The sequence below is a fragment of the Loxodonta africana genome, chromosome 24, assembly GCF_030014295.1.
Source record: "Loxodonta africana isolate mLoxAfr1 chromosome 24, mLoxAfr1.hap2, whole genome shotgun sequence".
In the NCBI taxonomy this organism is placed as follows: Eukaryota; Metazoa; Chordata; class Mammalia; order Proboscidea; family Elephantidae; genus Loxodonta; species Loxodonta africana.
In genome coordinates, this window is record NC_087365.1 from 29,850,557 (window position 1) to 29,877,474 (window position 26,918).

Sequence of the window (26,918 nt, forward strand, 5' to 3'; positions counted from 1 at the left end):
ATTTATTCTGTAATATTCTCTGCATTTGGAGACATGTCTGTGGCAGCATGCTTGGCCCTTTTCTCATTCTTGTTTATTCTGTAATATTCTCTGGACTCGGATAGACATGGCTGTGGCACCATGCTTGTGCTTTTTCCCATTCTTATTTATTCTGTAATATTCTCTGCATTTGGAGACATGTCTGTGGCAGCATGCTTGTCCGTTTTCTCATTCTTGTTTATTCTGTAATATTCTCTGGACTCGGATAGACATGGCTATGGCATCATGCTTGTCCTTTTTCCCATTCTTATTTATTCTGTAATATTCTCTGCATTTGGAGACATGTCTGTGGCAGCATGCTTGTCCGTTTTCTCATTCTTGTTTATTCTGTAATATTCTCTGGACTCGGATAGACATGGCTGTGGCACCATGCTTGTCCTTTTTCCCATTCTTATTTATTCTGTAATATTCTCTGCATTTGGAGACATATCTGGCAGCATGCTTGTCCGTTTTCCCATTCTTGTTTATTCTGTAATGTTCCTTGGGCTCGGGCAGACATGGCTGTGAAACCTGCTTGTCCATTTTCCTGTTCTTGCTTACTCTGTAATATTTCCTTGGACTTGGGCAGACATTAGCTCTGGCAGCATGCTTGTCTGCTTCTCAACTTTTGTCTTCCTGAATATATGCTGAATAAAACTTTCTTTTTGCTTTACTAAACTTTGTGATGTTTTTCCCTCTACAATACCTCCCCTCTTGCAGGGAGGCCAGGCCCCCACAAGACAATAAAGGACCAGAGTCAAGGCGGGCAGAGCGAGGCCAGCGCGTGGACAGGGCAGCGTGCGGGCAAGAGTTCGGAGGAAGGAAGGGAGAGGGGGAAAGAATAGGAATGAGGGATGGGAGGGGGGCGGGCAGGAGGCGGTGAGAGGAAGCTGAGCAGCTGTGGTATTTGGAGCATGTATAAATAGCCGCTGGAACGGGGCTCAGCCAAACAGGGGTTTGCAGCTGCAGCAGCTCTGCAGGCAGGCTTGTCCACTGGCAGCCTCAGCCACGGCGGTTGCACCCTGGGCACCGGGCTGGGTGGTGAGCAGGCACGGCCCCTGAGGGCCCTGACCGCATCCCCTCCCCATCATCACCTCTCTGGATGCCCTCCTGGCCAGCCATGCTACCGGGCAGCCTCCTCCTCATGGTGGCCACCACAACTTTGGCCCAGCAGACGGGCCAGGAAGCAGGTGGGTGTCGCCAGACACACCAGGTCCAGCACGGCCAGTGCAGCTACACCTTCGTGCTGCCTGAGCCCAAGCCATGCACTCCGGAGCACGAGCCCTTAAGGGGCTCCAACAGCCTCCAGAGGGATTTACCGGCTGCCGAACGGCACCTGGGGCAGTGGCGGAGTCAACGGGTGCGGCAGCTGGAGAAGTTACTGGAGAATAACACCCAGTGGCTGCAGAAGGTAAGGGCTGGGCCTGCAGGGGGGAGGACAGCTTCAGGTCTGTCATGATCGGCAGGAGGAGTGTCCACCTCGAAGGTCTCCTCTGGATGCAGATGGCCAAATCGATGGGACCCTCATCCCTGAATTGTACAGAGTGGGATATGGAGCCCCAGAGAGGTCCAGGAATGGTTCAGAGAACACACAGCAAGACAAGGCAGTGTCTAACGGCCATTCATTTATCCGTCTGTCAGAAACATGTGCCAGGCCCATCCTAGCTGCTGGGGATACGACTGGATGTACATTCTGGGGGGGAGACGTCGATAAAGAGATGAACAATAAATATTTACTATGTCAGAGGGTGAAACAAAATGAAGGAAAGGAGGAAGACAGGGAGTGACCGAGGGGTGGCGATTTGAGGTCAGATAATTTGAGAGGACTTCTCAGAGGAGGTGGTGTTTGAACCGAGACAACAAGTGAAGTGGAGAAGCAAGCTTCTTGGGGGAGAGCATTCCTGGTAAAGAGACAAGCAAAGGCAGAAGCTGCAAGGTGGGAGTGCAGTAGGTGCCTGGTACCAGGTGGGCTGCCAGTGTGGCTGGGGCAGAGGGAGCAAAGCAAGAGATGGAGAAAGGGGCTGGGGATGAGGTCTGAGTGGGGTGGGGGGGTCTTGTGGCACTGCAAAGACTGTGGGTTTTGCCCTGCGTGTCACGGGAGCCCTTGCAGGGTTTTGCACAGGGAGCCACACTCCTGGTTTGGTCTGAACAGGAGAAGAGGCTATAAGGGCAGGGAGCGCAAAGAGGAGACCCCTGCAAACACCAGGAGGCCTGGAGCAGGGAGGCGCTGAGGGTGGAGGTGTGGTGGGTCAGATTCTGGTTTCTTCTGGAGGAGGCGCTCATAGGGTCTGCTGATTCATTGGATGGGGTGGGAGAGAGCAAGGAGTTGAGTACATCCCACTGTCTGGGCCTAAGACCAGGACCACTATAGGATCTCCTGCCCTCATTCTTTCATTCGTTTGTCCTTTCAGCAAACACTCAGAGCACCTACTGTGTGCCAGGCCTGGGACAAGACACTAGGGTGCAGAGGTGGACGAGGCAGACCTGCCCCGGGGTGATCATGGGGGCAGAGAAGGCGTCCTGCAGCGCCCATGGTGGGCTGACCCCCTAAGTCAGAGGTGACCAGGGCCAGACAGTGGGACCAGGGCCCCAGATGCAGGGAACTGTCTGGGTGGTAGCAGCGAGGTGGAGAGCAGCAGCTGATTCACAGTATTTTAGAACTTGTAAAACAGCAGGCAGCGACTGACAGGCTGCAGGCGAGGGTGTCCAGGAGGAGTCCCCAGGGTGTTTCTTAAGCAAGCAGTATCTTCTTACTCCCATCGTTTCCAAATTCTTTAAACCATGTTCCTAATCAGTAAGAAATGTTTGCCTCCCTGATGCATGCATACTTTTTTAGTATTTATACCCACACACCCAGTATTAATACAATATGTACAGGGCACAACTCTAGCAAAAATGGAACTTTAAAAAGATGATATATGAAATCACATCAGTTGAAGTTCTGGTAGTTTCCTCCTGTTTTCCAAAGAATTGTTTTGTGCATGGTCTGGGTTTATCCGTTCCCAAGGTGGAGAGGTTATACTCTGTGTATCTAATCCACCTTCGTCATACACACACTCATGCACACACACACTCGCAGGCGCACACACACACCCCTAACCTCCTGTCTTTATTCTTCCCAACCACCCCCTCAGTCCTTTGCTCACCATCTTCCCATAATCCCTTGACCACTTGCCCCTCCACCCACCTGCCCTGCAACATTTCTGCCCTGTCGCCATCCCATCCTGTGCCCCCTCAAGGGAGTCCTGACCACATATACTGGAGTCCAACCTAGCAGGGACTCCATGCTGCCCTGAAATCTGTGTGTGTCTCTTCAGGCAGCTGTTTCTGAGTCCCATGTGGCCATTTCAAGAGTTATCCCCCACCTTCAAGCTTCCATCTTCACCTCCCCACCCACCCCATTCTCTCACCAGACTATGGTCATCCTTCTTCAATGAGAAATTGAGGCTAAGAGGAGAGAAGTCCCTCAACTGCCTGCCCTACACCTGCAGATTTGCCCATGCACCCACCAGTCCCCAGGCCTTCCTTCAGGCTCTGAGGGAAGGTTTTTCTCCATGAGTCGGGTCCACTCTCCCTCCTAGGCTTTGGGTCCCAGCCCCTCAGTCTCCTCATACCAACCCTCCACTCCTGTGTCTCCAACAACTTCTCCCTCTCTACTGGCCCTTCCCCTCAACGTTCCATTGCACTCAAGTCTTTCCAATCTTAAAAAAAGAGAGAAGAAGCAAAAAAAGAGGAGGAAGAAGAGGAGGAGGGAGAAACACAACCCTTTTTTCCAGCCCACACCCCTCATTTTCTGCCTCCACTTCCTCACTTTTCATTTACTCCTTTCCCCAACATCACCTCCCACTTCCCAAATCCAATGGCCATGACTTAGTCTTCATCTTACTTGATGTCTTAGTTATCTAGTGCTGCTATCTAGTGCTGCTATCACAGAAATACCACGATTGGTTGGCTTTAACAAACAGAAATTTGTTTCTTCATGGTTTAGGAGGCTAGAAGTACAAATTCAGGGTGCCAGCTCTAGGGGAAGGCTTTCTCTCTCTGTGGGCTCTGGAGGAAGGTCCTTGCCTCTTTGAGCTTCTGCTCCTGGGTGATCTTCATGTGGCTTGGCATTTCTCTTCCCCATCTCTGCTTCCTAACTTGCTTGTTTAATCTCTTTTATATCTCAAAAGAGATTGACTCCAGATATACCCTACACTAATCCTGCCTCATTAACATAACAAAGACAACCCATTCCCAAACGGGATTATAGCCACAGGCATAGAGGTTAGGATTTACAGCACATATTTTGGGGGGACACAATTCAATCCATAACACTTGATCTCTTGGTAAATTTTATATTGGTGACCAACATCATCCTTCCAAAAACTTTCTGTCAGCAAGTCCTTATCTACAAAACATGGCCACGCCGACTACTTTCCTCATCTCTATGGCCCCGCTCTGGTCTAACCACTACCATCTCCCACCTGGATGGTTATTACCGCGCCTCCCTGGGCTCCTTGCTACCATCCTGGCCCCCCACAGTCCACTCTCCACTCAGCAGACAGAGGGTTAAAACTTAAGCCAGACCCAGTCTCTTCTACTCAAAACCCTTCCCAGAGTTCCCATCCCATTCATATAAAAGCTGAAGTCCTTTCTCCCTGGAACACTCTTCCCTCAGACACCCACATGCCTCACCACTCACCTCCCTCAGGTTTGTGCTCAAATGTTACCTCCGCAGAGAGGTCCTCCCTGACTACCCTGAACTGTCACCCCCTGTTATGGATTGAATCGTGTCCCCCAAAAATGTTTGTCAACTTGGCTAGGCCATGATTTCCAGTATTATGTGGTTGTCCACCATTTTGTGATCCAATATAATTTTTCTATGTGTGTAAACCCTACCTCTATGATGTGTTTTTTTTATGATGTTAGTGAGGCAGGATTAGAGGCAGTTATGTTAACGAGACAGGACTCAATCTACAAGATTAGTTTGTGTCTTAAATCAATCCCTTTTGAGATACAAAACAGAGAAGTGAGCAAAGAGACATGGGGACCTCATACCACCAAGAAACAAGATCCAGGAGAATAGCATGTCCTTTGGACCTGAGGTGTCTGTGCTGAGAAGCTCCTTGACCAGGGAAAATGGATGACAAAGACCTCCCCCCAGAGCCGAATGAGAGAAAGACTTCCCCCTGGAGCTGGCATCCTGAATTCGGACTTCTAACCTCCAAGACTGTGAGAGAATACATTTCTCTTTGTTAAAGCCATCGATTTGTGGTATTTCTGTTATAGCAGCACTAGATGACTAAGACACCCTCTCTCACCCAGCTTTGGCATTTTTCTTAGCATGTATCACTACCTGACATTCTTATCTGTATTTTTCATGGGCTGCTCCTCCTGGACTATGAGATCCAAGAGGGCAGGGACTATCTTTTTTGGTCACTACTGGATTCCCAGGGCCTAGAATAGTGCCTGGCACACAGGTGGTGCTCCATAAATATCTACTGAACGAATGAACATTCTTCCAGTCTCCCAGGCTGCTCCTGCTCCTCCCCTCTAACCTTTAAATGTTGGTGTTTCCTGAAACTCAGTCTTGATTCTTTTCCTCTCACACCTCATAGCAGACCCACCACCGACCATCCCTGCCCTCAACCATCCCCACCCCCAGGCTGCCCTGAACGCTCCTGCAGCACCGTCTCTCTCCTGCTCTGTGGCACCAAATTGGCATCTGAAGAGCTCCTGAGCCCCAAGCCCATGATGCTAACCCCCCATCTCTCAACTGAGGGGCCAAACCTGCCTGAAACTCAATTATTATCCCCAAATCAGTAGGCTGGTCTGCAGCCCTGGGGGGTCTCCTTCACCCTACCTTGCCACAGGCAGCAGGTCCTGTTCATCTTATGGCCCCTCCTCCCATCTTCCAAATCCCTGCCTCTCTGCCAGTGCCCTGGTTCAGGCCTCGTCCCCGTCTCTGGCCACTGCCCCAGCCTCCCACCCAGCATCCCCACCCCCAAATCTTACTCTTTCAACCATCTTTGAATCCTCCTGTGCCTGGTGCACAGGAAACATTTGCTGAACCAGTGGATAGATTCGAACCAATGGATTTGGGGGGCAAAAGGTCACCCAGCCTAGCTCTTCAGTCTGTGGTGGAATGTCATCTCCAGGTGTCTGTCCACCCCATAGCCTGACAATCCTAGGCTGGGCTCACCATAGAGCACCATGGGCTGAAAAGCACTCATGTGGGAGCCAGGCCAGCCTGAGTTCAAATCCCAGCCCTGCGATTTATGGGCACATGGCCACAGACGAACGAGTCTCAAATTCCCTATCTGCAAAATGGAGAAATGACAGTATGTCAGGGGATGGCTGGGAAGACCGGTGAGCATGGTCATGTGCCACTCTCCATGTGGCTACAGTAATATGGGATAGAGAGGTCCCTGTGATGGGCTTTTATGTAATTCAATATCATCTCTATTTTGAGCCCTCGTACCTCGGGACAAGGGATCTCAATCTTGGTCAAGTCAGTGTTTCCACGCCCAAGGGTTGCTGGTATCCTAGGAGCTGGGGTGTCACCATCCATGCTAGCATCCTCGAAGGGACCCCCATTTGTCTCAGTTATCTAGTGCTGCTGTAACAGAAGTACCACAAGTGGGTGGCTTTAACAAAAAGAAGTTTATTTTCTCACAGTAAAGTAGGCTAAAAGCCCAAACTCAATGTCGCCTCCAGGGGAAGGCTTTCTCTCTCTGTTGGCTCTGGAAGGAGGTCCTTATCCTCAATCTTCCCACGGCTGAGGAACTTCTCAGGCGCAGGGACCCTGGGTCCAAAGGATGCACTCTGCTCCTGGCGCTGCTTTCTTGGTGGTGTGAGGTCCCCCAGTCTCTCTGCTTGCATCTGCCTTTTATATCTCAAGAGATTGTCTCAAGACACAATCCAATCCTGTAGGTTGAGTCCTGCCTCACTAACACAACTGCCGCCCATCCTCCCTCATTAACATTGTAGAGGCTGGATTTATAACATACAGGAAAATCACACAATACCGGGAATCAGGGCCCAGCCCAATTGATGCACACATATTCAATCCATGACACCATTCCTGCTGGTCTCTGGTGGGACCCAAGCAGGTGTTTGCTGCTCCAACCCCTGGGTCAGAGGCCCCTTGAGTTAAGTGCCCCCTTCATGCCCCCTCATGTTTGGGTCACTTCCAGGTCACCCTGTACCCATGGAACCTGCCATAAGATCAGACCTGTCGGCCTAAACACACTTGACAGTCACTTTTCCCCTGGGTCCTGTCATCTCCTGGAAGGTGAGAGCCCAATTGTTAAGGTTCGAGTCCCACTTCCACCCCTTTCTAGCTGTGTAACCTGGGGCAAGTTGCTTCACCTCTCTGAGCCTCGGTTGCCTCACTTGTGAAATGGGGTGACCATTCCACTGTGAGAAATTCCTCTGTGGTCCTCTGTGAGGATTTAATGAGATGATGCACATGAAGTCATTAGTTGAGTGCCAGGTGTACAGTAAATGCTCAGTAAATGTGGGTTGCTTTCATTCATTCTACCACTGGGGTTCTCCCTGGAAATAGACACTGCAATTCTTGGGCACCCTGCACCTTGTCCCTTCTCCCCCAGTTGACACAAGTGACCTCCCTCTCAGGGATACACAAGAGTTGGAGCAATCATCCCTCTCCCTCCAACTCCCCCCCACCCCACCCCGCCCCAGTCAGGGGACATTTGCTACCTTCTGTGTCTTGGCCTTTCTCTGGTTCGTCCTACCCTTTCTTGGCCCAGGCATATCTCAGAGTCTTTGCAACGCAAAAGCTTCTTCTCAGCTTCTACTGTAAAATCCCAGAATAGTTAACATATGAGTTTCAAAATATTCTCATCTAATGACACCACCACCATCATCACCATCATCATCATCATCATTGCTGTTAGGGATGACTGGAGACCACCAGCTTCCTGGACCGAGGCTCTTGGCAAGACTCCATTCTTCCACTGGCCTCAGAGGAGGATCTGCTCTGGGCGGATGCAGGAGGCAACGCCTGCCTAAATTTGCCAGAGGCCTTCCCCCCCGCCCCGCACTCCTACTCCTCCCCCTGAGGGCAGCTGTTATTGTACCCCCAGTGTACAGATGAGGAGACTGCGACCAGAGGGGAAGTGACTTGCCAGGGTTCCAGGGCGCCAAACTAGATTCTCGATCCAAACTCCAGGTTCCTTCTGGTTATGGAAGGGGTCAAGGTGGCAGGGGAGGTAAGGTGAGAGAATGGGGTTCTCCGTCTGCCTCAGAATTCCCACATCCTTCTCCCAGCATGCTGTGAGTCCTCCTGTCTGGGTTCAGAGTGCGTGCTGGGGGAGAGACCATCTCCAGCCCGCTCCGTCCCTCTCCTCCACCCCCTCTCCCTTCTCCCCTGTTCTCCCTTCCTTCCACCTCTCTCCCCTTTCCTCCTCCTGCCTCCTCCTGGGGATCCTTTTGGAGGCACTATTGTTGAGCTCTTGGTTCTGCCCCATCCCCTCATCAGGGGGGAAAATCAAAACCAGGAATGCTGAAGGGGTGGGAGCAGAGCCAGCTGGAGCTCAGCTTCCCTAGCTGGGCTGTGCAATGCAGTGGTTAGTTACAGGGAGAGTGAAAGAAAGCACCTATCTACCGTGTGAGATGGGTACAGAGAAGCAGAGCAGGGCAGCCCCTGGCCACAGCAAGTGCTCAATAAAGGCTCACACTTCCTTGTTCCTGTTACTCTCCTGTAACAGGAGAGCTGGCCCAGGTCTCAGCCAGGAAGTGCCACGCTCTGCCCTCTCCTGATATCCTCCCAGAAGGATCCTTTCTTCAGATGAGGAGACTGAGGAAAACCAGGGCCAGACACGAACCTCCAGGTCTCCTGGCCCACCCCTAGCCACCTGAGGGCAGCATGGCTTCCCCTGAGTCTCTGAGGTGCCAGGGGTGGGGCGACACCACAGTCCTCAGCTTTCTCCCTGTACAGAGCACAGAGCTACAGCTGCTCTGGGGGGCTGCTCGCTCTTTCTGCTTGTCTCTCTCTCTCTCCTCCTCCTCCTCCTCCTCCTCTCTTCCCCTCTTTCTGTCTCTGTGTCTGTTCGAGTATCTTTCTTGGTGACCTGACTCCAAGGTGTCCCTGTCTGTTCCCTCTCTTGATCTCTGGAGGATTGTCTTTCCGAGTCTCTCTCTGCCTCCGTCCAGGCCTCTCTCAGCCCCTTCTCTAACCACTAGACGGTCCCTCCCGCCTGGCTCCCTGGTGTCTACTCACTGGGTATCCACAGGCACCCTCCTCACTGAGAGAATCCAGGCCAGATGGCCAGGTCTCACCCCCAGCCTGGATGCTCTCTGGAGCCTCTTTCTGCACCCAAACTCAAGCAAGGAGGGGTTGGGCTGGGCAGGGACCCCTGACCCTGTGCTTTCCCAGCAGCCTTTTCTGTTCACGCCAGGTCTCTGACGTCAAACCTCAGAATAACTCACTCTCTCAGCCCATCCATCCAGGGCTTTGTCAGGCTAGACACGGTCAAGAGCTCACCCAGTGGGAGCACAGCATGGGGTCTTGGCCCAGCCCAAGACCCTCCCAAACTGGCCAGGACTCCCAGCTGTCCCAGCCTCCCCAGGCCTGCCCGTAAATTCTTGGCATTTTCAGCCTTTGGTTATCCAAACAAGAAACGAATCTCAGTGGCCGAACAAAATGTCTTGAGGTTTGATTTCCTAACCTCACCGCTGGCTCCTTTCTAAGCCGTTTGGGGCTGGGGGACGGGGTGGAAGAACAGCATCTGCTACTTGGAGGAACAAGGGTTATAGTTCCAAAAAAGGAGGCCTAGAAATGGCTGGGGGATACCCCCAGCCTGGGGTGACCAAGTGCTCGGCACCGGGATGGGGCCGGGGAGCCACACCACAGTGGCCCCTTGCTAGGCTTCCCCCAGATGGACCAGTTTATTTGTTCAAGTGCTTGCCCAGACCGTCCCACAGGGGCAGGGCTGTGTGTTTCTGGCTCTCTTCTCCTTGTCCCCAGAGCCCAGGGGGGCTGGGATGAAGGCAGACCTTCTCCTCCCGGGGCAGGAAGTGTGAGAAAGCAGGCCCAGATCTGCCCCCCAAAAGCCCACACCTCCGGCCAGGACTCTGACCCCGACAGTTTGCTTAACCTCAGAGTCAGCTCTGAAGTGTCTGGAATGGACCCCAGAGGCCGGCTGTGGGGTCTGGGCGGACAGAGTTGGGCTCAAGGGGTCACATCCCAGTGGTGCCACTGACCAGCTGGATGTCTCAGGGGAAGTCACCTACATCAGCGTGCTCCTCTGTAAGATAGACATCAAAATACTCCCTGCTCCCAGGGTCAGAGTAAGCATAGAGATGACAAAATGAATGGCCAGCACTCATGCAGTGCTTACTGAGTGCTGGACACCATCCAAGCGCCTTGTGAGGATTCTTGCGTTCATTTCTCACACTGACCCTATAAAGGAAGTGAGCTTGTTTGCCCCACTTCACGGATGAGGAGACTGAGGCATCAAGAGGTTAAGTGACTTGCCCAAGGTCACAAGCCCAGGAAGGACAAGGTCAGGATTCAGACCTAGACCATCTGAAGCCAGAGCCCACACTCTTAACCCTAGTGTAAAGCACTGAGGCCAGTTTTCTGGTTAATAAAAAAGACACGTTCATTGTGGGCTGGCCGCTGGACCTACAGGACAGCTGGGCCACCAGCTGGGGAGCACAGAGGCCCCTAGTAACCAAGGGGAGAACTCTCATCTGCTAAATTTTCCCTTCCTCCACAAACCCCTCAGCCAAAGAGGTCTTCTCTGAGGTACTTCTGTTGGAGAATATTTGGGCAGCACCCCAGAGGGGGTAGCCCTTGAAAGCTGAAGGGGCCCCAGAACCTCCAGTTGGGCATCCTCACCTTTAGGCCCCCACCCTTGGCCAGAGCCTGAAGTTAATGTCCCACAGAGGCTGATCATGGGCCCTGGAGCCCAAGTGCCTTGATTTGAATTCCAGGTCTGCCGTTTGCTGATGATGTTTTCTTGGATAATCACCTTACTTCTCTGTGTCTCAGTTTCCTCACCTGTAAAATGGAGACAACAATAGAAGCTATGGAAACCCTGGTGGTATAGTGGTTAAGAGCTATGGCTGCTAACCAAAAGGTCGGCAGTTCGAATCCACCACGCGCTCCTTGGAAACCCTATGGGGCAGTTTTACTCTGTCATCTAGGGTCACTATGAGTTGGAAACAACTCAATGGCAGAGGGTTTTTCTTTTGGGTGGGGGGGTGAATAGAAGCTACATTCTAGGTCATCATGGAGATTAAACGAGTTAATATACATGCAGGGCTTAGTACAGTGCCTGGCATAAAATAAACCAAAACCAAACCAAACCTGTTGCTGTCGAGCCGACTCCAACTCATAGCAACCCTATAGGACAGAGTAGAACTGCCTCATTGGGTTTCTAAGGAGCAGCTGGTAGATTTGTTTGTTTGGTTTTTTGTTTGTTTGTTTTTGAGGATTAATCATTATTCTTTGTTTTTATTTTTTTATGGTAATTTGGATGAAGGTTTACAGAATAAACTAGTTTCTCATTAAACAATTAATACACACATTGCTTTGTGACATTGGTTGCCAAACCCACAACATGTCAACACTCTCCCCTTCTCAAACTTAGGTTCCCTATTAGCAGTTTTCCTGCCCTCTCCTGCCTTCTCATCCCTCCCCTGGGCTGGTATACCCCTTTAGTCTCATTTTGTTTTATGAGCCTGTCCAATCTTTGGCTGAAGGGTGAACCGCAGGAGTGACTTCATTACTGAGTTAAAAGGGTGTCCACAGGCCATATTCCCAGGGTTTCTCCAGTCTCTGTCACACCAATAAGTCTGGTCTTTTTTTTTTTTTAATTAGAATTTTGTTCTGCATTTTTCTCTAGCTCTGTCTGGGACCCTCTATTGTGATCCCTGTCAGAACAGTTGGTGGTGGTAGCTGGGCACCATCTAGTTGTGCTGGACTAAGTCTGGTAGAGGCTGTGGTAGTTGTTGTCCATTAGTCCTTTGGACTAATCTTTCCCTTGTGTCTTTGGTTTTCTTCGTTCTCCCTTGCTCCAGACAGGAAGAGACCAGTGGATTATTTAGGCGGCCACTCACAAGCTTTTAAGACCACGCAGGTGGTGGATTTGAACTGCCAGCCTTTTGGTTTGCAGCTGAGCTCTTAACCACTGTGTCCCCAGGGCTCCGTAGAGTAAGTGAGAGCTCAGTAAACACAACAGCTGAAAACACACTTGGAGCACACAGCACAGCGGGAAAGGAATTCAACTCCATCTTCTCTACTTCCAGTCTTGTGTGATCTTGGGAAAGCCCCTTAGTCTCCGTCCTGGGCCTCAGTTCCCGTATCTGCTAACTGAGGGTCATAACATTAAGTACCTCAAGTGAAGACAACAGAAGGCAGAGCACACAGAGGTCTGGTGGTGTCTGTGAGCGAGGAGAAGACCGGGGACCCTTGAAGCTGAAATAAGGTTCCCTCCCCTCAGAGAGAGGAACAGGGCCTCAGAACCTTAGGCCAGCAGAGCCCTGTGGCCCCTCACTCCTGACCCCAGGCCAACCCCTTTGGTCTACAGACAGAGTGTGGCCACCAAATGGGGCTGAAGGAAGGAAGACAATTTCCGAGCAGCGGAGAGGACCCTCCAGAGGAAAGCTCGAGAGGCTGCAGACAGAGCCCACTGGGGCAGAGGTGGCAGGAGCGAAGCTGAGAATAGGGGGCTTGGGCACCACCTATCAGAGTCTAGCAGACCTGGTTTCAGTTATGGCTCCTTCTCTTGCCAACCACGTAGATGCTTTGCTCAGCTTATAATTAATATTCAGTGTGCAGAACTTGGGAAATATGAAGTATGTGAAGATGAAGAGGAGAAAAAAAAAAAATTTCATCGGCCTAACCCTCTGACAGCCTCCCAGACAGATTTCCTTAGAGTTTTTTCTATGCATTTCTAAATTTTTACGGAAATGCTTTAGATGTACAAAAAGGTAGAAGAAAAATAAAATAAAATTCCTTGTTTCCACCACCCAGCTTAACAAAACCTCGCCAGTATTATTAACACCGCACCCTTCCCCTACCTCCCTCCCCCAGCAAGTTGTTTAACCTCTGTGTGCCTCATCTGTAAAATGGGTTGATAATAGCTCCTACTTCAGAGGGTGGTTATAATGTATATAGTGTTTAGGGCAGTGCCCAGCACACAGTAAGTGTTCATTAAACATTTGCCAAATACAACTGTAAAAAATGGCGCCAACTCTAAAGTGGCGTGGTGGCAGCATCTGACCACCTCTAACTTCACAAGGGAATAAGAGAATCAAGATCGATAGCTCAAGGCTGATTCCTATGAGGCGGAGGTCAGACATACCTCTTCTCTCCAACCTTTTTACCATTCTGACACCAGCCGTCCCTCCCATGGCACTCTCTACTTTTCTCTTGGGTGCGACGATTTGTTGCAGTGACCACACAGAACTCACAGACAATACTTACGATTATGGGGTTTATTAGGGAAGTAACAGGTTACAATTCAGGATCAGGAATGACTCAGGATGCAGTTCTTCCATCAGGACAGCTTCTCGACCATGCCCACAAGCAGGCTGTCCTTGACACTCGGCCTCTCGGCCTTTGGCCCCTCGGGTCTCTTGGGCTAGCCTATCCTCTGCCTTACTTGGGCAAGTGTTACAAAGCTCTTTAGCTCCACCAAAAAGTGCTCACAGGCACCCCAATCCACCAGTAAGCCTCAATCCAAAGGTACTCAGCTCTCTAGCTCCATGGAAAGCTTAGCTCTGCTGACAAGTGCCCAGAGGCCCACCACTCCACCAGCAAGCCTCAGCTTTCTGGCTTCGTGCACCAGGAAGTACACTGTGCCCTCTCCTGTTGGTCTCTTGGTTCTGCTGCTGCCAGTTCTCTGCCGCACTTTCTGCCACTTCTTGCCATCTTGCACCAACTCTGATGTTACAGCTCTCTGTCTCCTGGGTCTAGGAGGTTCTTAGCGCAAGGGACCCCAGCTCCAAAGGATGCGTTCCACTTCTGGCTCTTCTTTCTTGGTGGTAGTGAGGTCCCACTTCTGCTCTGGGATTGGTTCTCTTTTACGCCTAACGGATGACAAAACTAACCTATCTCCTTGTCAGGGATCCATACACCTTATTTGCATGGCCCCACCCCCACGAGGGTGCCATGCACCTTATTTGCATTATTAGCAATCTGTCCAATCTCCTTGGTGAGCCACAAGCACTTTATTTACGTAGACCCACCCAATAATTTGGTGGGATTTACAAGACCATGGCTAGAAAGACCATATAAAAGCCATCCATCGCACTGCAAAAATGGACGCCTTACCCCCATTCTGTGCAAAGACCGACGCACTGGTGGTAGGCAGGCGGTTGCAAGAAATATGCAGCTTCACTTCCTCTCAATGAAACTTCCACTTTCTACACGTGGAAGATACAGAGGGTCATAGGCTGGGCTCAATTTTAGACAAATCTCCCAAGATCAGGGCTTAGATACAGAGAGCCACAAAGAGAGAGCTGACCCTGGTGGGGCCCCCTGAGGGGGTAAGGACTCTGGCAGCCCCTCCCCATCTTCTGAGACCACTGTAAGTATGGGTCGCCCAACCACTGGATTCAAATCTTGATTTGCCAGCTGTGTGACTATGTGGCCCAGCTCCTCCTCCCTGCACAGCCTCTTCTACAACCCTCCTAACCTTCTCCCTGTGCCCCAACCCCATGCAAGGTGGTCTCAGAATGCAGGACAGGCACAAATAGTCAACAAATTTTGATAAGCACCTACTACACGCCAGACACTACACTAGACCCCAGCTGCAGTAGTGGACAACACAGACAAAAATCCCAGCCCCCATGGAGCACAGATTCCAGTGGTTGTTTCCTTTACTCCCCCCAGCCTCTCTGTGAGGAGGAAACAATTAACCCATTTTTTTTTTTTTTGATGTGGCCGCTGAGGCTTAGAGAAGCTACATCACTGGCACAGAAAGGAAATGGCAAAGCTATGACTCGAACAAGCCCCCTGACTCTCGGCCCAGTGTTTTGGGCCCAAACTAGAGTCGGGGCTGCAGCTGGAAGTTTCGAGAAGCTGGACCTGTGCCCAGGAGTTGTGGGTTGAGCTGAGAGTTGAAAAACGCTGTCCCTCCATATGATCCTGTTGGTCCCTAACTTTCTTCCCCTGGCTCCCTGCCCACTGCTCTGAGCCTGGCCAAGAAGAAAACCAACAGAATCTCTTGCAGGGAGAAAAACGGCCAAGGAAGGCTGGGCCCTGCTGTTCAGAAGAAATAAGACAAACAACCCCAGTTTGCTTTGAACATGGGGTCAGGGCCTGGGGTGAGCCCAGGGGTGAGGGCTAGAGCAAGACAGAGTAGGAGGGGCTAACCCTTCATCCTTGAGCTCAAAAGCCACAAAGTCAGGCCTGTGGAAACTGAGGGCTATGGGTGGGGGTGGGGATGCAATTCGCCAAGCATGGGGACAGGAACTGGAAGCAAAAGTGTCTGCCCTCTGTAAACCTTGGAAAAACTGCATATTCATTATCTATTGCTGCATAACAAATTACCCTAAAACGTGTAGCAACTTAAAATAACAAGTATTTATTGTCTCACAGTTTCTGAGGATCAGGAATTTGGGAACAGCTTAACAGGGAAGTTCTGGCCCCGGGCCTCTACTGAGGCTGCACTCATCAGCTGGACTGCCCTCATCTGAAGGCTCAACTAGGCCTGGAGGATTTGCCTTAAGGCGGCTCACTCACCAGCTAGGGAGTTGGTGCTGGCTATTGGTGGGAGGCCTCAGTTCCTCTCCACACAGGCCTTGCCACAGGACCACTGAGGTGCCTCAGGACGTGGTGCTGGCTTCCCCCAGAGCAAACGATCCAAGAGAGGGCAAGACAGAAGTCGAAATGTAACTACTTAGTTACACTCCATCATTTCTGCAGTATCCTATCGATCCTTGGTGGCGTAGTGGTTAAGAGCTATGGCTGCTAACCAAAAGGTAGGCAGTTTGAATCCACCGGATGCTCCTTGGAAACTATGGGGCAGTTCTACTCTGTCTTATAGGGTAGCTGAGTCAAAATCAACTAGACAGCAATGGGTTTGATTTTTTTTTTTAATCAGCCCTCACTCAGTGTGGGAGGGGACTCCGCAAGGCAGGGATCATTGGGGCCATCATGGAGCCTGGCTGCCCACAAGCAGCCACCCCAAAAGGTTAAGGGGGTGGTCTTTGGAGCCCAAAGGGCTGCATTCAAATCAAGACTTTGAACCAGTTCATTCCAGTTTGAACCCCTGCTGAGAATTTGCATTTCCACCCCAGATATACTGGATCAGAATCCACATTTTAACAAGACCCCAGGCAATTCTTGTGTATAAGAAATTTTAAGAACCACTGCTCTACTAGTGGTTCTCAGAATTGGTCCCTAACCAGTAGCATTTGCATAGCCTGAGAACTTGTTAGAACTTGTTAACCAGAATGAACCGGTTTGAAGCTCTGGTTCAAATCCAGCCTCTGCCACTCACAGGCTACATGACTTGGGCCTTCTTTTCCTCATCTGTAAAATGGGGATAATGACAGCTCCAAGAACTAAATGAGCTATATTTGTAAGGTCCTCAGGGCCACACCTGGCACACAGTAGTGCTTCAGATATCTTCTTTCGGAGACCTCAGCTGCTGGGCAGATCTTGGCCCACCCCTCTAGCAGGGACGAAGCCTGCTCTGTTCACTACTCTCTCACAGCCCCCAGCATGGGTGCTGGTACATAGTAAAAAAAAAAACAACATAGTACCCACTCTAAATGAGTTCATTGAGCCGACGAATGAGGGCTGGGATAGTCTTGTTCATTTCTGGAATGTACCCCCTGCAGATGCCCCAGATTGGCTCCCTCCCTTCCTGAGGGCTTCCCTGTGCCTCAATCTCTATGCTGATATTTCTTCCCCTTTCTTTCCTGACCTTGCACCAGTTGTCTCTCCCATTGTCTGGCATCTGTGGCCTCACCTCACCTCTCATGAAGATCCAGCAGCGGCTGGCACCAGGCCAGGGGGCTCCAAACCTGTTTCTAGCAGCCAAACAATTCAGTGGAAATCTGGCGAGCATCCTTTATATAAAACAGACCCATTTGTTGAGCGTCTATGATGTGCCCCGCACTGTTCTACACACAGGGCACATGTCTGTGAACAAGGTAGATCAAACCCTGTGCTCCTGGGGCTGATATTCCAGCAGGAGAGACAGACCAATAGCATATAAATGCCTGAGGTCATCCCAGACATTGAGGTGCTGTGAGGAAAACACACTGGACGTTCTGACAAACGTCATTGTCGGTGGAGTAGGGTGGGGGTGTGGTGCTCACCTGAGGTAGGTAGTCATGGAGAGCTTCTCAGAGGACGTGACATTTGTTTGGATACCTGAGAGTCAGAGGAGGCTGACAGGAGAAGCTCTGAGGTTCTGCCAAGGCTGGGGGGTGTGGGTGTGTGTTGGGAGGTGCCAGGGAGCAACTCTCTTGCTCCTGTGGCCACCTCTGCAGACCCTCAGGGCCCCTTCTCCCAACACAGTGTACACACCACCAGGCAGAACCTCTGCCAAGGGCAGCTTGGCAGCAACAGTCCAAACCACCAATGTACACACCCTTTAACTCAACAATTCTACTTGTGGGGACTTATCCCACATGTAGCCTTGCATGACAAATCCCTGGTTAACTTGCTCCACTACCAACCAAAAGTTGGAGGTTCAAGTTTACCCAGAGTGCCTCAGAAGAAAGACCTGGAGATCTACTTCTGAAAAATCAGCCATTGAAAACCCTATGAAGCACTGTTGTACTCTGACATACATGAGGTCACCATGAGTCAGCTTCCACTCAACAACAACTGGTAAGCTTTGCATGAATACTAAATGACGAGTGCGTATGGATGTTCACAGCAGCCCTATCTGTGGTGGCTAATATATTTGGAGACCCCTGCAAGCTTGGATGGTGCAGGCAGGCCCAGGTCTCCCTCACCCTAGAGCCTCTTCCCCAACATTCCTCACTTTCTCCTTGTGTCCCATTCCTATGCAAGCTGGTCTCAGAAGGCAGGAAAATCACAAATAGTCAAGGAATTTTGATAAGCACCTACTATGTGCCAGGCACTGTGCTAGGCCCTGGGCTGCAAAGGTGAACAACACAGACAAGGATCCCAGCTCCCACGGAGCACAGAGTCCAGTGGTCATTTCCAAGCCAGTTATAGAGACTAGATCCCATAGACAGAATACTAAAAACAAAAATCCTTTGCTGTTGAGCAGATTCCAGCTCAGCAACCCTATAGGACACAGTAGAACTGCCCCATAGGGTTTTCAAGGCTGAAGTCTTTATGGAAGCAGACTGCTACATCTTTGTCCTGCAAAGCAGCTGGTGGATTGGAATAGCCCACGTTTCGGTTAGCAGATGAGCGCTGTAACCAGTGCACCACCAGGGCTCCTAGACAGAATACTAGGCAGCTGTTAAAATGATGAGACAAGTCTATTCAAATGAATGTGGAACAGTGTCCAAATGATACCGAGTAAAAAGAACGTGTTATGAGAAGGGACCAATCCCTGGAGAAGGACGTCATGCTTGGTGAAGGGAAGGGTCAGCAAAGAAGAGAAAGACCTCAAAGAGATGGACTGACACAGTGGCTGCAACAATCGGCTCAAACATATCCACTATTGTGAGTTGTGGGGATGGTGCAGGACCAGGCAACGCTTCCTTCTGTTATACGTGGGGTCACTATGAGTCAGAGCCAACTCAAAGGCACCTAACAATGGCAGCAAAAAGAAGCAAGGTGCAGAATGCCCAGCTGATATTTTCATAAAGGAGGGGAGGGAGCGTGTAAACACACGTTGCTGCCACGTGCACAGTTCCCCTGGAAGGAGAGCTCCCATCCGGGACCACAGGGAGGGCCACCCTGGGCTGGGACAGGGTGGGGGTGGGAGGAAAGTTGTTTTTCACTCTACACCCTTTGGTTCCTTGGAATTTTGAATAATGTGCTCATACCACCCATTCAAAAAAAAAAAATTTTAATGACAAAAATTTCCATCTAACTGAAAAAACACCCACAAAGCCATGGAAGCTCTAACTTTTCGGGTTTTCACAGATCTGGATGGGACGCAAACACTGGCTCCTGTGTGGAGCCTCCGCAAGTCACTTTCCTGATTGGGGCTTTGGTTTCTCTATCTGTGAAATGGAGCTGGGCTGCGTGGTCCCTGAGGGTGTCCCACTGGTCCTTTGAGTTGTCAAAGTCTTTGCTCCCCATATTCTCCCCTTCTGGGCCCTGGTCCTGGGGGAGTCTGCTGGAGCCCTCTCCCTTCAGCATTAGGCTAGGCTCTAACCCCCTCACACACACACACACACCATAAGGCCTGTCAGATTTCACCCCAGTTCCCACCCCCGCTGCAGCCTGTGGTTTAGACCCTGCTTATTGAGGCAAATTTGCCTGTTTCCAAAGCAAAGTCCCCTCCCTCCATCCCACCACACCCCTTCCCCCTCCCCCCTAGAAAGGAATTTGCAAAGAAGCTTGGTTCACTCTCAGCCACACTAGAGCCTTGGCAGGGTTTTGGGCAGTTAGTGACCTGATCTAACTTAGGGTTACCGGCATCTCTCTAGCTAACAGGTAAAGCATAGATGGGGACGTCTGGGGGCTGGCGGGGCAAAGGCAGAAGCTGAGAGACCAGCAAGGAAGCTGCTAATCTACCTGGAGACAACAGGACAACAGGACAACAGGACAAGAGAGAGAGGACTGGAGGGCCACTCCTAGGGGCTGGGCCTGAACGACAATAAGGATGGAGTTTCAGTATGTCTTAGTTTTCTAGTGCTACTGTAACAGAATACCACAGTGGGTGGCTTTAACAGACAGAAATTTATTCTCTCACAGTTTAGGAGGCTAGAAGCCCAAATTCAGTGTGCTGGCTCTAGGGGAAGGCTTCTTTTTCTCTGTCAGCTCTGGAAGAAGGTCCTTGTCTCTTTGAGCTTCTTCCTCTCCCCAGTGATCTTCATGCGGCTTGCAGGCATCTCTCTTCCCTGTCTCTGCTTTGCTTGCTTGTTTAATCTATTCTATATCTCAAAAGAAATTGACTCAAGATACACCTTACACTAATTTTGCCTCATTAACATAACAAAGACAACCCATTCCCAAAAAGGATTATTAGCACACGCATAGAGGTTAGGATTTACAACACATATTTTAGGGGGGACATAATTCAATCCATAATATTCCACCCTTTGGCCCCCCAAAATTCATGTCCTTGCCACATGCAAAACACATTCACCCCATCACATCATCCCAAAAGTCTTAAATCAAATCCAAGTCCAAAATCTCATCTTCTGAATCATCTAATCAAATATGGGTGAGACTTTAGGCATATTTCATCCTGGGGCAAAATTCCTCTTCGTCTATGAATCTGTGAAATCTAGAATACAAGTTATCTGTTTCCAAAGTACAGTGGTATAACAGGCACAAGATAGATATTTCCATTACAAATGGGAGAAATTGGAGGGAAAGAAAAGATAACGAGCACCAAGCAAGTCTAAAACCCAGAAGAACAAATTACATTAACTCCCACAGCTTTGAAAAGTCCTCTGTTTTGGGGGACCATCTGGGCAACAGCTCTGCCCTCCAGACTCTGGGCATTGGCAATGCTGTCTGGATCCTGGGTGGAGGCCCCTCAGCCCTGGACTTCAGCTCTGCCTTCCAGGCCCACTGGGATGGCAACTCTACTCCTGTGGCTATGGGCACTCCATCTTCCTAGTCCCTTTGAGTGACAATCCCACCCACTTAGCCCTAGCAGATCCTATTCTTCTGCCCCTTCGGCATGGAAGCCCTGTCTCTCATTTATGGGCAGTGGCCCCACACCCCTGGCACAGCTTAAAGGCAACCAAGTTGAAAAAGATTTGGCTCTGAAACCGAGGGGCTGTGGCCCTGCCCTTTGAGATCCAGGAGACAGTGGCCCCACCCTTTGAAACCAAGAAGGCCCTGCTTCCCATGCTCCTTCCAATTGTTCTGCTGATCGCCAGTCATCCAGGGATGGTCCTTTTCTTTTCTTGGAGGACAACAAATGTAGCTGTTTTGGCCCGTTTCCTCCTTGTAGAACTTCAAGAGGCAGACACCGTTCTTTCCCTTCGTTCTTTCCCTGTCCCCTTTAGTCTAAGATGATGGGTTTTCTGCTGTTGTAGTTGGTTAGATTCATCAGTCACAGGATTAATGTCTTTAACAAAAGATTGTGTAACCATGTTCTTGGCGAAAATTCTAGTTCGTACAACAAAATTTTCCAAATTTTTAAGTTTGTTTTCATTTTGTGTAGTTCATTTTTAAGTTCAACTCTTTCCTCTTGCCTATTGCTATAAGTGGCAAGAAAAAACCACATAGCCCCTTTAAGATCTTGCTTAGAAATCTCATCATCCAGATATCCAAGTTCATCACTTACAAATTCTACCTTCCACCAAACATTAGAGCATAATTTAGACAAGTTCTTTGCCATTACATAAAAAGCATTGCCCTTCCTCCAATGTCCAATCACGTGTTCGTCATTTTCTTTAAAGCCTTACCAGAAACACATTTAATGTCCACATTTCTAGCAACATTCTGTTGCTGGCGCCTTCTGTATTCTGTAGTAGAGACTTTCCCTATAGCTCTCCTCACTTTCTTCTGATGTTCATAATTCTACCATCAATCTATTCAAGGCAATCTAGACTTTTACTATTAAGAACCTTAAAATTCTTCCAGCCTCCATCCATTACCCAATTCCAAAACTGCATCCACATTATAGGTACCTGTTAGAGCAGCATCCCACTCTTCCAGTACCAAATTCTGTCTTAGTTATCTAGTGCTGCTATAACAAAAATACCACAAATTGGTGGCTTTAACAAACAGAAAGCTATTTTCTCACAGTTTAGGAGGCTGGAAGTCTGAATCCAGGGTGCCAGCTCTAGGGGAAGGCTTTCTTTTTCTGTCAGCTCTGGATGAAGGCCTTTATCTCTTTGAGCTTCTGCTCCTGGGCAATTTTCACGTGGCTTAGCATCTCTCTTCCCTGTCTCTGCTTTGCCTGCTTGTTTAATCTCTTCTATATCTCAAAAGAGATTGACTCAAGCAAGATACACCTTACTCTAATCCTGCCTCATTAACATAAAAAGACAACCAATTCCCAAATGGGATTATAATCACAAGCATACCAAACCAAAATCCATTGCCGTCTAGTTGATTTCAACTCAAAGCAACCCTATAGGACAAAGTAGAACTGTCCCTTGGGGTTTCCAAGAAGCAGCTGGTGGGTTCCAACTGCCGACTTTTTGGTTAGCAGCTGAGCTCTTAATCACTGCACCACCAGGGCTTCAAAAACCACAAGCATAGAGGTCAAAATTTACAACACCTATTTTGGGGGGACATAATTCAAGCCATAACACCGTATGATGAAGTCATTTGGCTAAAGTGTTGCAGCTCAGACGTGCAGAGCAGGGACCAGAAGTCGAGGTCTCTTGACTCCCTGCGCAGTGCTCATACCATCCCTCTCCTATCTGCCTCTCCACAGTTTCATAGGAAGCAGTCTTGGGAGAAGTCCCTGGCCTTCCTTGACCTTAACACACATCCCGACACACCGAAATCTCTATGTCATTTTTGGTCAGGTTCAGAAACAAGCCTGGGGCTGGGGCCCCAGGAAATTGGTCGACATCAGAACCCCCACCCTCTGGGCGGGCTCACTAGTTAGAAGGTTGAGCCCTGGGCCTGCACTGGGGAAGGGAAGGCTCCTTCCTTGGCCCCTGCCCTGACCCTTCTCCCTCACCAGGCTTGACCTTCCAGCCTCCAATACTGGCAGACCTGGGTTTGAATCCACTCCCACTCCTTGTCAGAGGTATTTGACTGGTAAAGTCCCACCAGCAAAGGGCAGAAGGACCAGAGGCCAGGACAAATGCTCTAGAACAGAGCCTCCCTCCTCCCAAGGTAGACCAGCCCCCGGTCTGTGTGTGGCAGAGGTGCTGCCACAGGCCAGGCACTAGCCCCAGCCTTGAGCAGCTCCACAAGAGCAACAATCGTAACAGTTAAAGTTACTGTGCACCTGCCATGTGCCAGGCACAGTCTCATTTATACCCACGGTGTCATTTAACCCTCATGACAATCCCATAAGGTAAGCACTATTACTGTCCCCATTTTACAGATCAGAAAAATGAGGTTCAAAGAGACCATACAGTTGGAAGGAGTCGAGGCTGCAAATGAACAGGGCCCTCTCCAGACCTACAGAAAAAAAGTAATGTTAAAGCAAGAGGAAGCTTCCAGAACCACTCAAGGAGCAATGGCCAGGATATCTGCGATGTTTATGGAGTACCTGCTACATGCCAGACATCATTCTGGTTCTTTGCCCAGGCGCCTCATTGATCCTTCACACCAAGCCTGAAAGGGGATATTCGGGCCCCGCATTTGACAGATAAGAAAACCGAAGCTCAGAGAGAGGACACTTGGCTGAGGTCCTATGGCCAGTTAGCAGAAAAGTAGGGGTTTGAACCCAGAGCCTAGAGTTCTGATGCTGGAAGCTTTGCCAGCCTCTGAAGGAATTGCTGCTGGTCCTTACCCACCTTCGGCATCCCTTGCACCCAGGAGGTCAGCTCCCCACCCTCCTGGGCAGACCAGACTTCCTCGTGAGGTCCGCAGTGTTGGGAATAGCTGGAGCATGTGTAGAGATGCCCTTGACTCCCAAAGACCCCCACAAATGTCATGGTGACCGAAGACATCTGTCCAGCAAAACTCTGCCCAACTGTGGTCACGGTGGGTGGATGCTCTGCTGGTCTCCACCCCTGCTGGCCTTTCTGGATCCCCCAGGATCCTCAGCCAGAGAGGTTACAAGTGCTTCTGCCCACAAGACCCTTTAATGTGATCTCCACATTTAGCATTCCTCGCTGTGACCTCCCTCCCACAGCAGGTACTGTTACTGTTATCACTCCACCTTACAGATGGGGAAATGGAGGCACAAAGGCCGGAAGTGAGAAACCATGAGGCAGCCCCAGCTGGGGTTTATTTTTCCTGTAAATGCAATTCTTCCTTTTCCTGCTATTACATCTTCCCACGGCTGCGTCATAGAGCTCCACAGTATGCTTTATTCCCAAGCTCTTTCTTTCAGAGGACGGTACAATTCATTCCTTCAATTTAACAAGTACCCACAGAGCACCTACAGTTCGCCAGACACCCTTCCAGGCATCAGAAGAAAAAGCAAGGAAAGCCCCTGAGCTCTTGCAGCGTGGGAGGGGCAGTGAGGGATCCTAAACTTCCCGGTGCTCTGGGGCCATTCTGGCTCCGATGAAGTTCTGTACCCTCTCTCAGAAGAATATTTTTAAAATCATAAAATTAAATTCATAGATTTAAAAAGGAAACAAATTACTTTGAAATGCAGATAAAATATTTGTAAAAAGAGGTTTGTGATAGTCATATATTGCTTCTGTATTGATACATTAAATAACAACATCTAGTGATTGGCTCAGTGGTTGAGCACTCAGCTGCTAACCAAAAGGTCAGTGGTTCAAACTCTACAGCCGCTCCGAGGGAAAAAGCTATGGCAGTCTGCTTCCATAGGATTACAGCCTTGGAAATGCTGTGGGACAGTTCTACTCTGTCCTATACGGTCACTGCAAGTAAGAATCGACTTGATGGCAACAGGTTTTGGGGTTTTTTTAGTCGTGGATCTAGAGGTTTCCATCATTTTGAAGTTGTGATGAGTATAAATGATTTCTTGGAGAGGTGACCTGAGAATATCTGTGGTTTCTACTGGTGACAACCAGTAACACACCTATAGTGGTGCACCAGTTTGTTGTCTATATTTAGCACTGTAACCAAAAAACCAAACCCATTGCTATTGAGTCAATTCAGACTCATGGTGACCCTGTGTGTTACAGAGTAGAGCTGCTCCATTGGGTTTTCTTGGCTGTAATCTTTACAAAAGCAGATCACCAGGCCTTTCTTCCACAAGACTGCTGGATAACTTCGAATTGTCAACCTTTAGGTTAATAGTCAAGTGCAAATTGTTTGCACCACTCCAGGACCTACTCAGCATTGTAGACAAAACTAATTTTAGTAGAGATGGTTGTTGTTAGTTGCCTTCAATTTGACTCCAGCTCATGGTGATCCCAAGTACAACAGAACAAAACATTGCCCAGGCCTGTCGCATCTTCACAATCATTGGTATGCTTGAGCCCAGTGTTGTGGTCACGGTATATTCTGAGTGCCTTCGAGCCTAAGGGGTTCATCTTCCACCACTGTATCGGACAATGTTCTGCTGTGATCCATAGGCTTTTCATTGGCTAATTTCGGAAGTCGATCACCAAGCCTTTCTTCCTGGTTTGCCTCAGTCTGGAAGCTCTGCTAAAGCCTGTCCATCATACGTGACCCTCCTAGTAATTGAAATGCCACAGTCATAGCTTCCAGGATCATAGCAACATGAAAACCACCACAGTACAACAAACTGACAAAAGAGGGGTAGCCAGCTACAGTCGTGCACACAATACAGTTTGTGGCCTATAGTCATCACTGTGAGAAAAGCTCGTTTCAGTTTTAGATTGTTGTTGTTGTTGTTAGGCGCCGTCAAGTCAGTTCCGACTCATAGCAACCCCATGCACAACAGAACGAAACACTGCCCGGTCCTGAGCTATCCTTACAATCGCTGTTATGCTCGAGCTCTTCATTGCAGCCACTGTGTCAATCCACCCCCTTGAGGGTCTTCCTCTTTTCCGCTGACCCTGTACTTTGCCAGGCATGATATCCTTCTCCAGGGACTGATCCCTCCTGACAACATGTCCAAAGTATGTAAGACACAATCTGGCCATCCTTGCTTCTAAAGAGCATTCTGGTTGTACTTCTTCTAAGACAGATTTTGTCTGCAGTTGGCAAAATGCTTCTCCCAGACAGAAACCACATGCACAATTTTCCACAGCAGGGCATATCATTGTTAACTGATCTTCTTTTCAGTACTCAAATACATCAGACACACTCCCACCTCAGGGCCCTTGCACGCTCCTTTCCCTCCTCCTGAAATGCCCGTGTCCTCCGACTCCCTCACAGCAGGCTCCTTCCGATCCTCTCAGCTCAGATGACCCTCTTTGGTGAGACTTTACCTTCCACTCTGGTTAAACTTGACCCTAACCTCGCTCATCACCCTATCTTTTTTTCTTCCTAACACTTGTCGTAAGTGAATGAAACTCAGAGGGAGAGGGGATTAGCCTGAAGAAACACTTAATATTATAATTCACATTTATATATGGGACGTTTTCTAGAACCTTTGCTTGTGGCATTTTTATTGAAGTATATGTAATTCATTTACAGTAAAATTCATCCCCTTAATGAACAGTTCTGTGAGTTTTGACAAACATGTAATCATGTAACCACCACCACAATCAAGACGGAGGACATTCCATCACCCCAGAAGGTTCTTCTGTGTCTCTTTGTGGTAGATCCCCGTCCCTACTTCCAGTCCCTGGCCACAATGGATCTGATTTCCTTTCCTGTATTTTTGTCTTTTCCAGAAAGCCATATAAATGAAGTCTCAAAGTATGTAAGCTTTTGTGTCTGGCTTATTTCATTCAGCATAATGTGTTTGCAATCCATCTACATTGTTACAGGCATCAGTAGTTCATTCCTTTTCATTCCAGTGGATGGATGGACCGCAGTTGTTAACCCCTTTACTAGTTAAAGTTTTGTTTGTTTGTTTGTTTGTTTTTAATTATGCAAGAGAAAATCAGGCTCAAGCAGATCTCCTTGGCCACTGAGAACCCTCATCCACAGATACTTATCTGTTGCCTGTCTGAATATCCTTCCTCCCCCAGCCCCTGCCGTCACAACTCTTCTCTCCTTCAGGGCCTTTTTCAAATGCCCTCTACCCATCAAAGAGCAGGGTTTAGTGTCCCCATGTCACAGATTTGTAAAGTGAGGCTCAGATAAATGCAGTGACTCTCCAAGGTCCACAGCTAGAGTAGAGCAG

At 49.5% G+C, this 26,918-nt stretch overlaps 1 protein-coding gene across 1 annotated transcript in view; it reads left to right on the forward strand.

Moving 5' to 3' along the window:
• The first annotated feature begins 927 nt into the window (after positions 1-927).
• The window catches only part of ANGPT4 (angiopoietin 4), a 54,968-nt gene continuing 28,977 nt past the window's right edge, over positions 928-26,918 (forward strand). Inside the window, exon 1 of the mRNA XM_003411474.3 lies at positions 928-1,429. Coding sequence (XP_003411522.2) covers positions 1,121-1,429 — 309 coding nt within the window. The 5' untranslated portion in view covers positions 928-1,120. The remainder of the gene's footprint in view (positions 1,430-26,918) is intronic.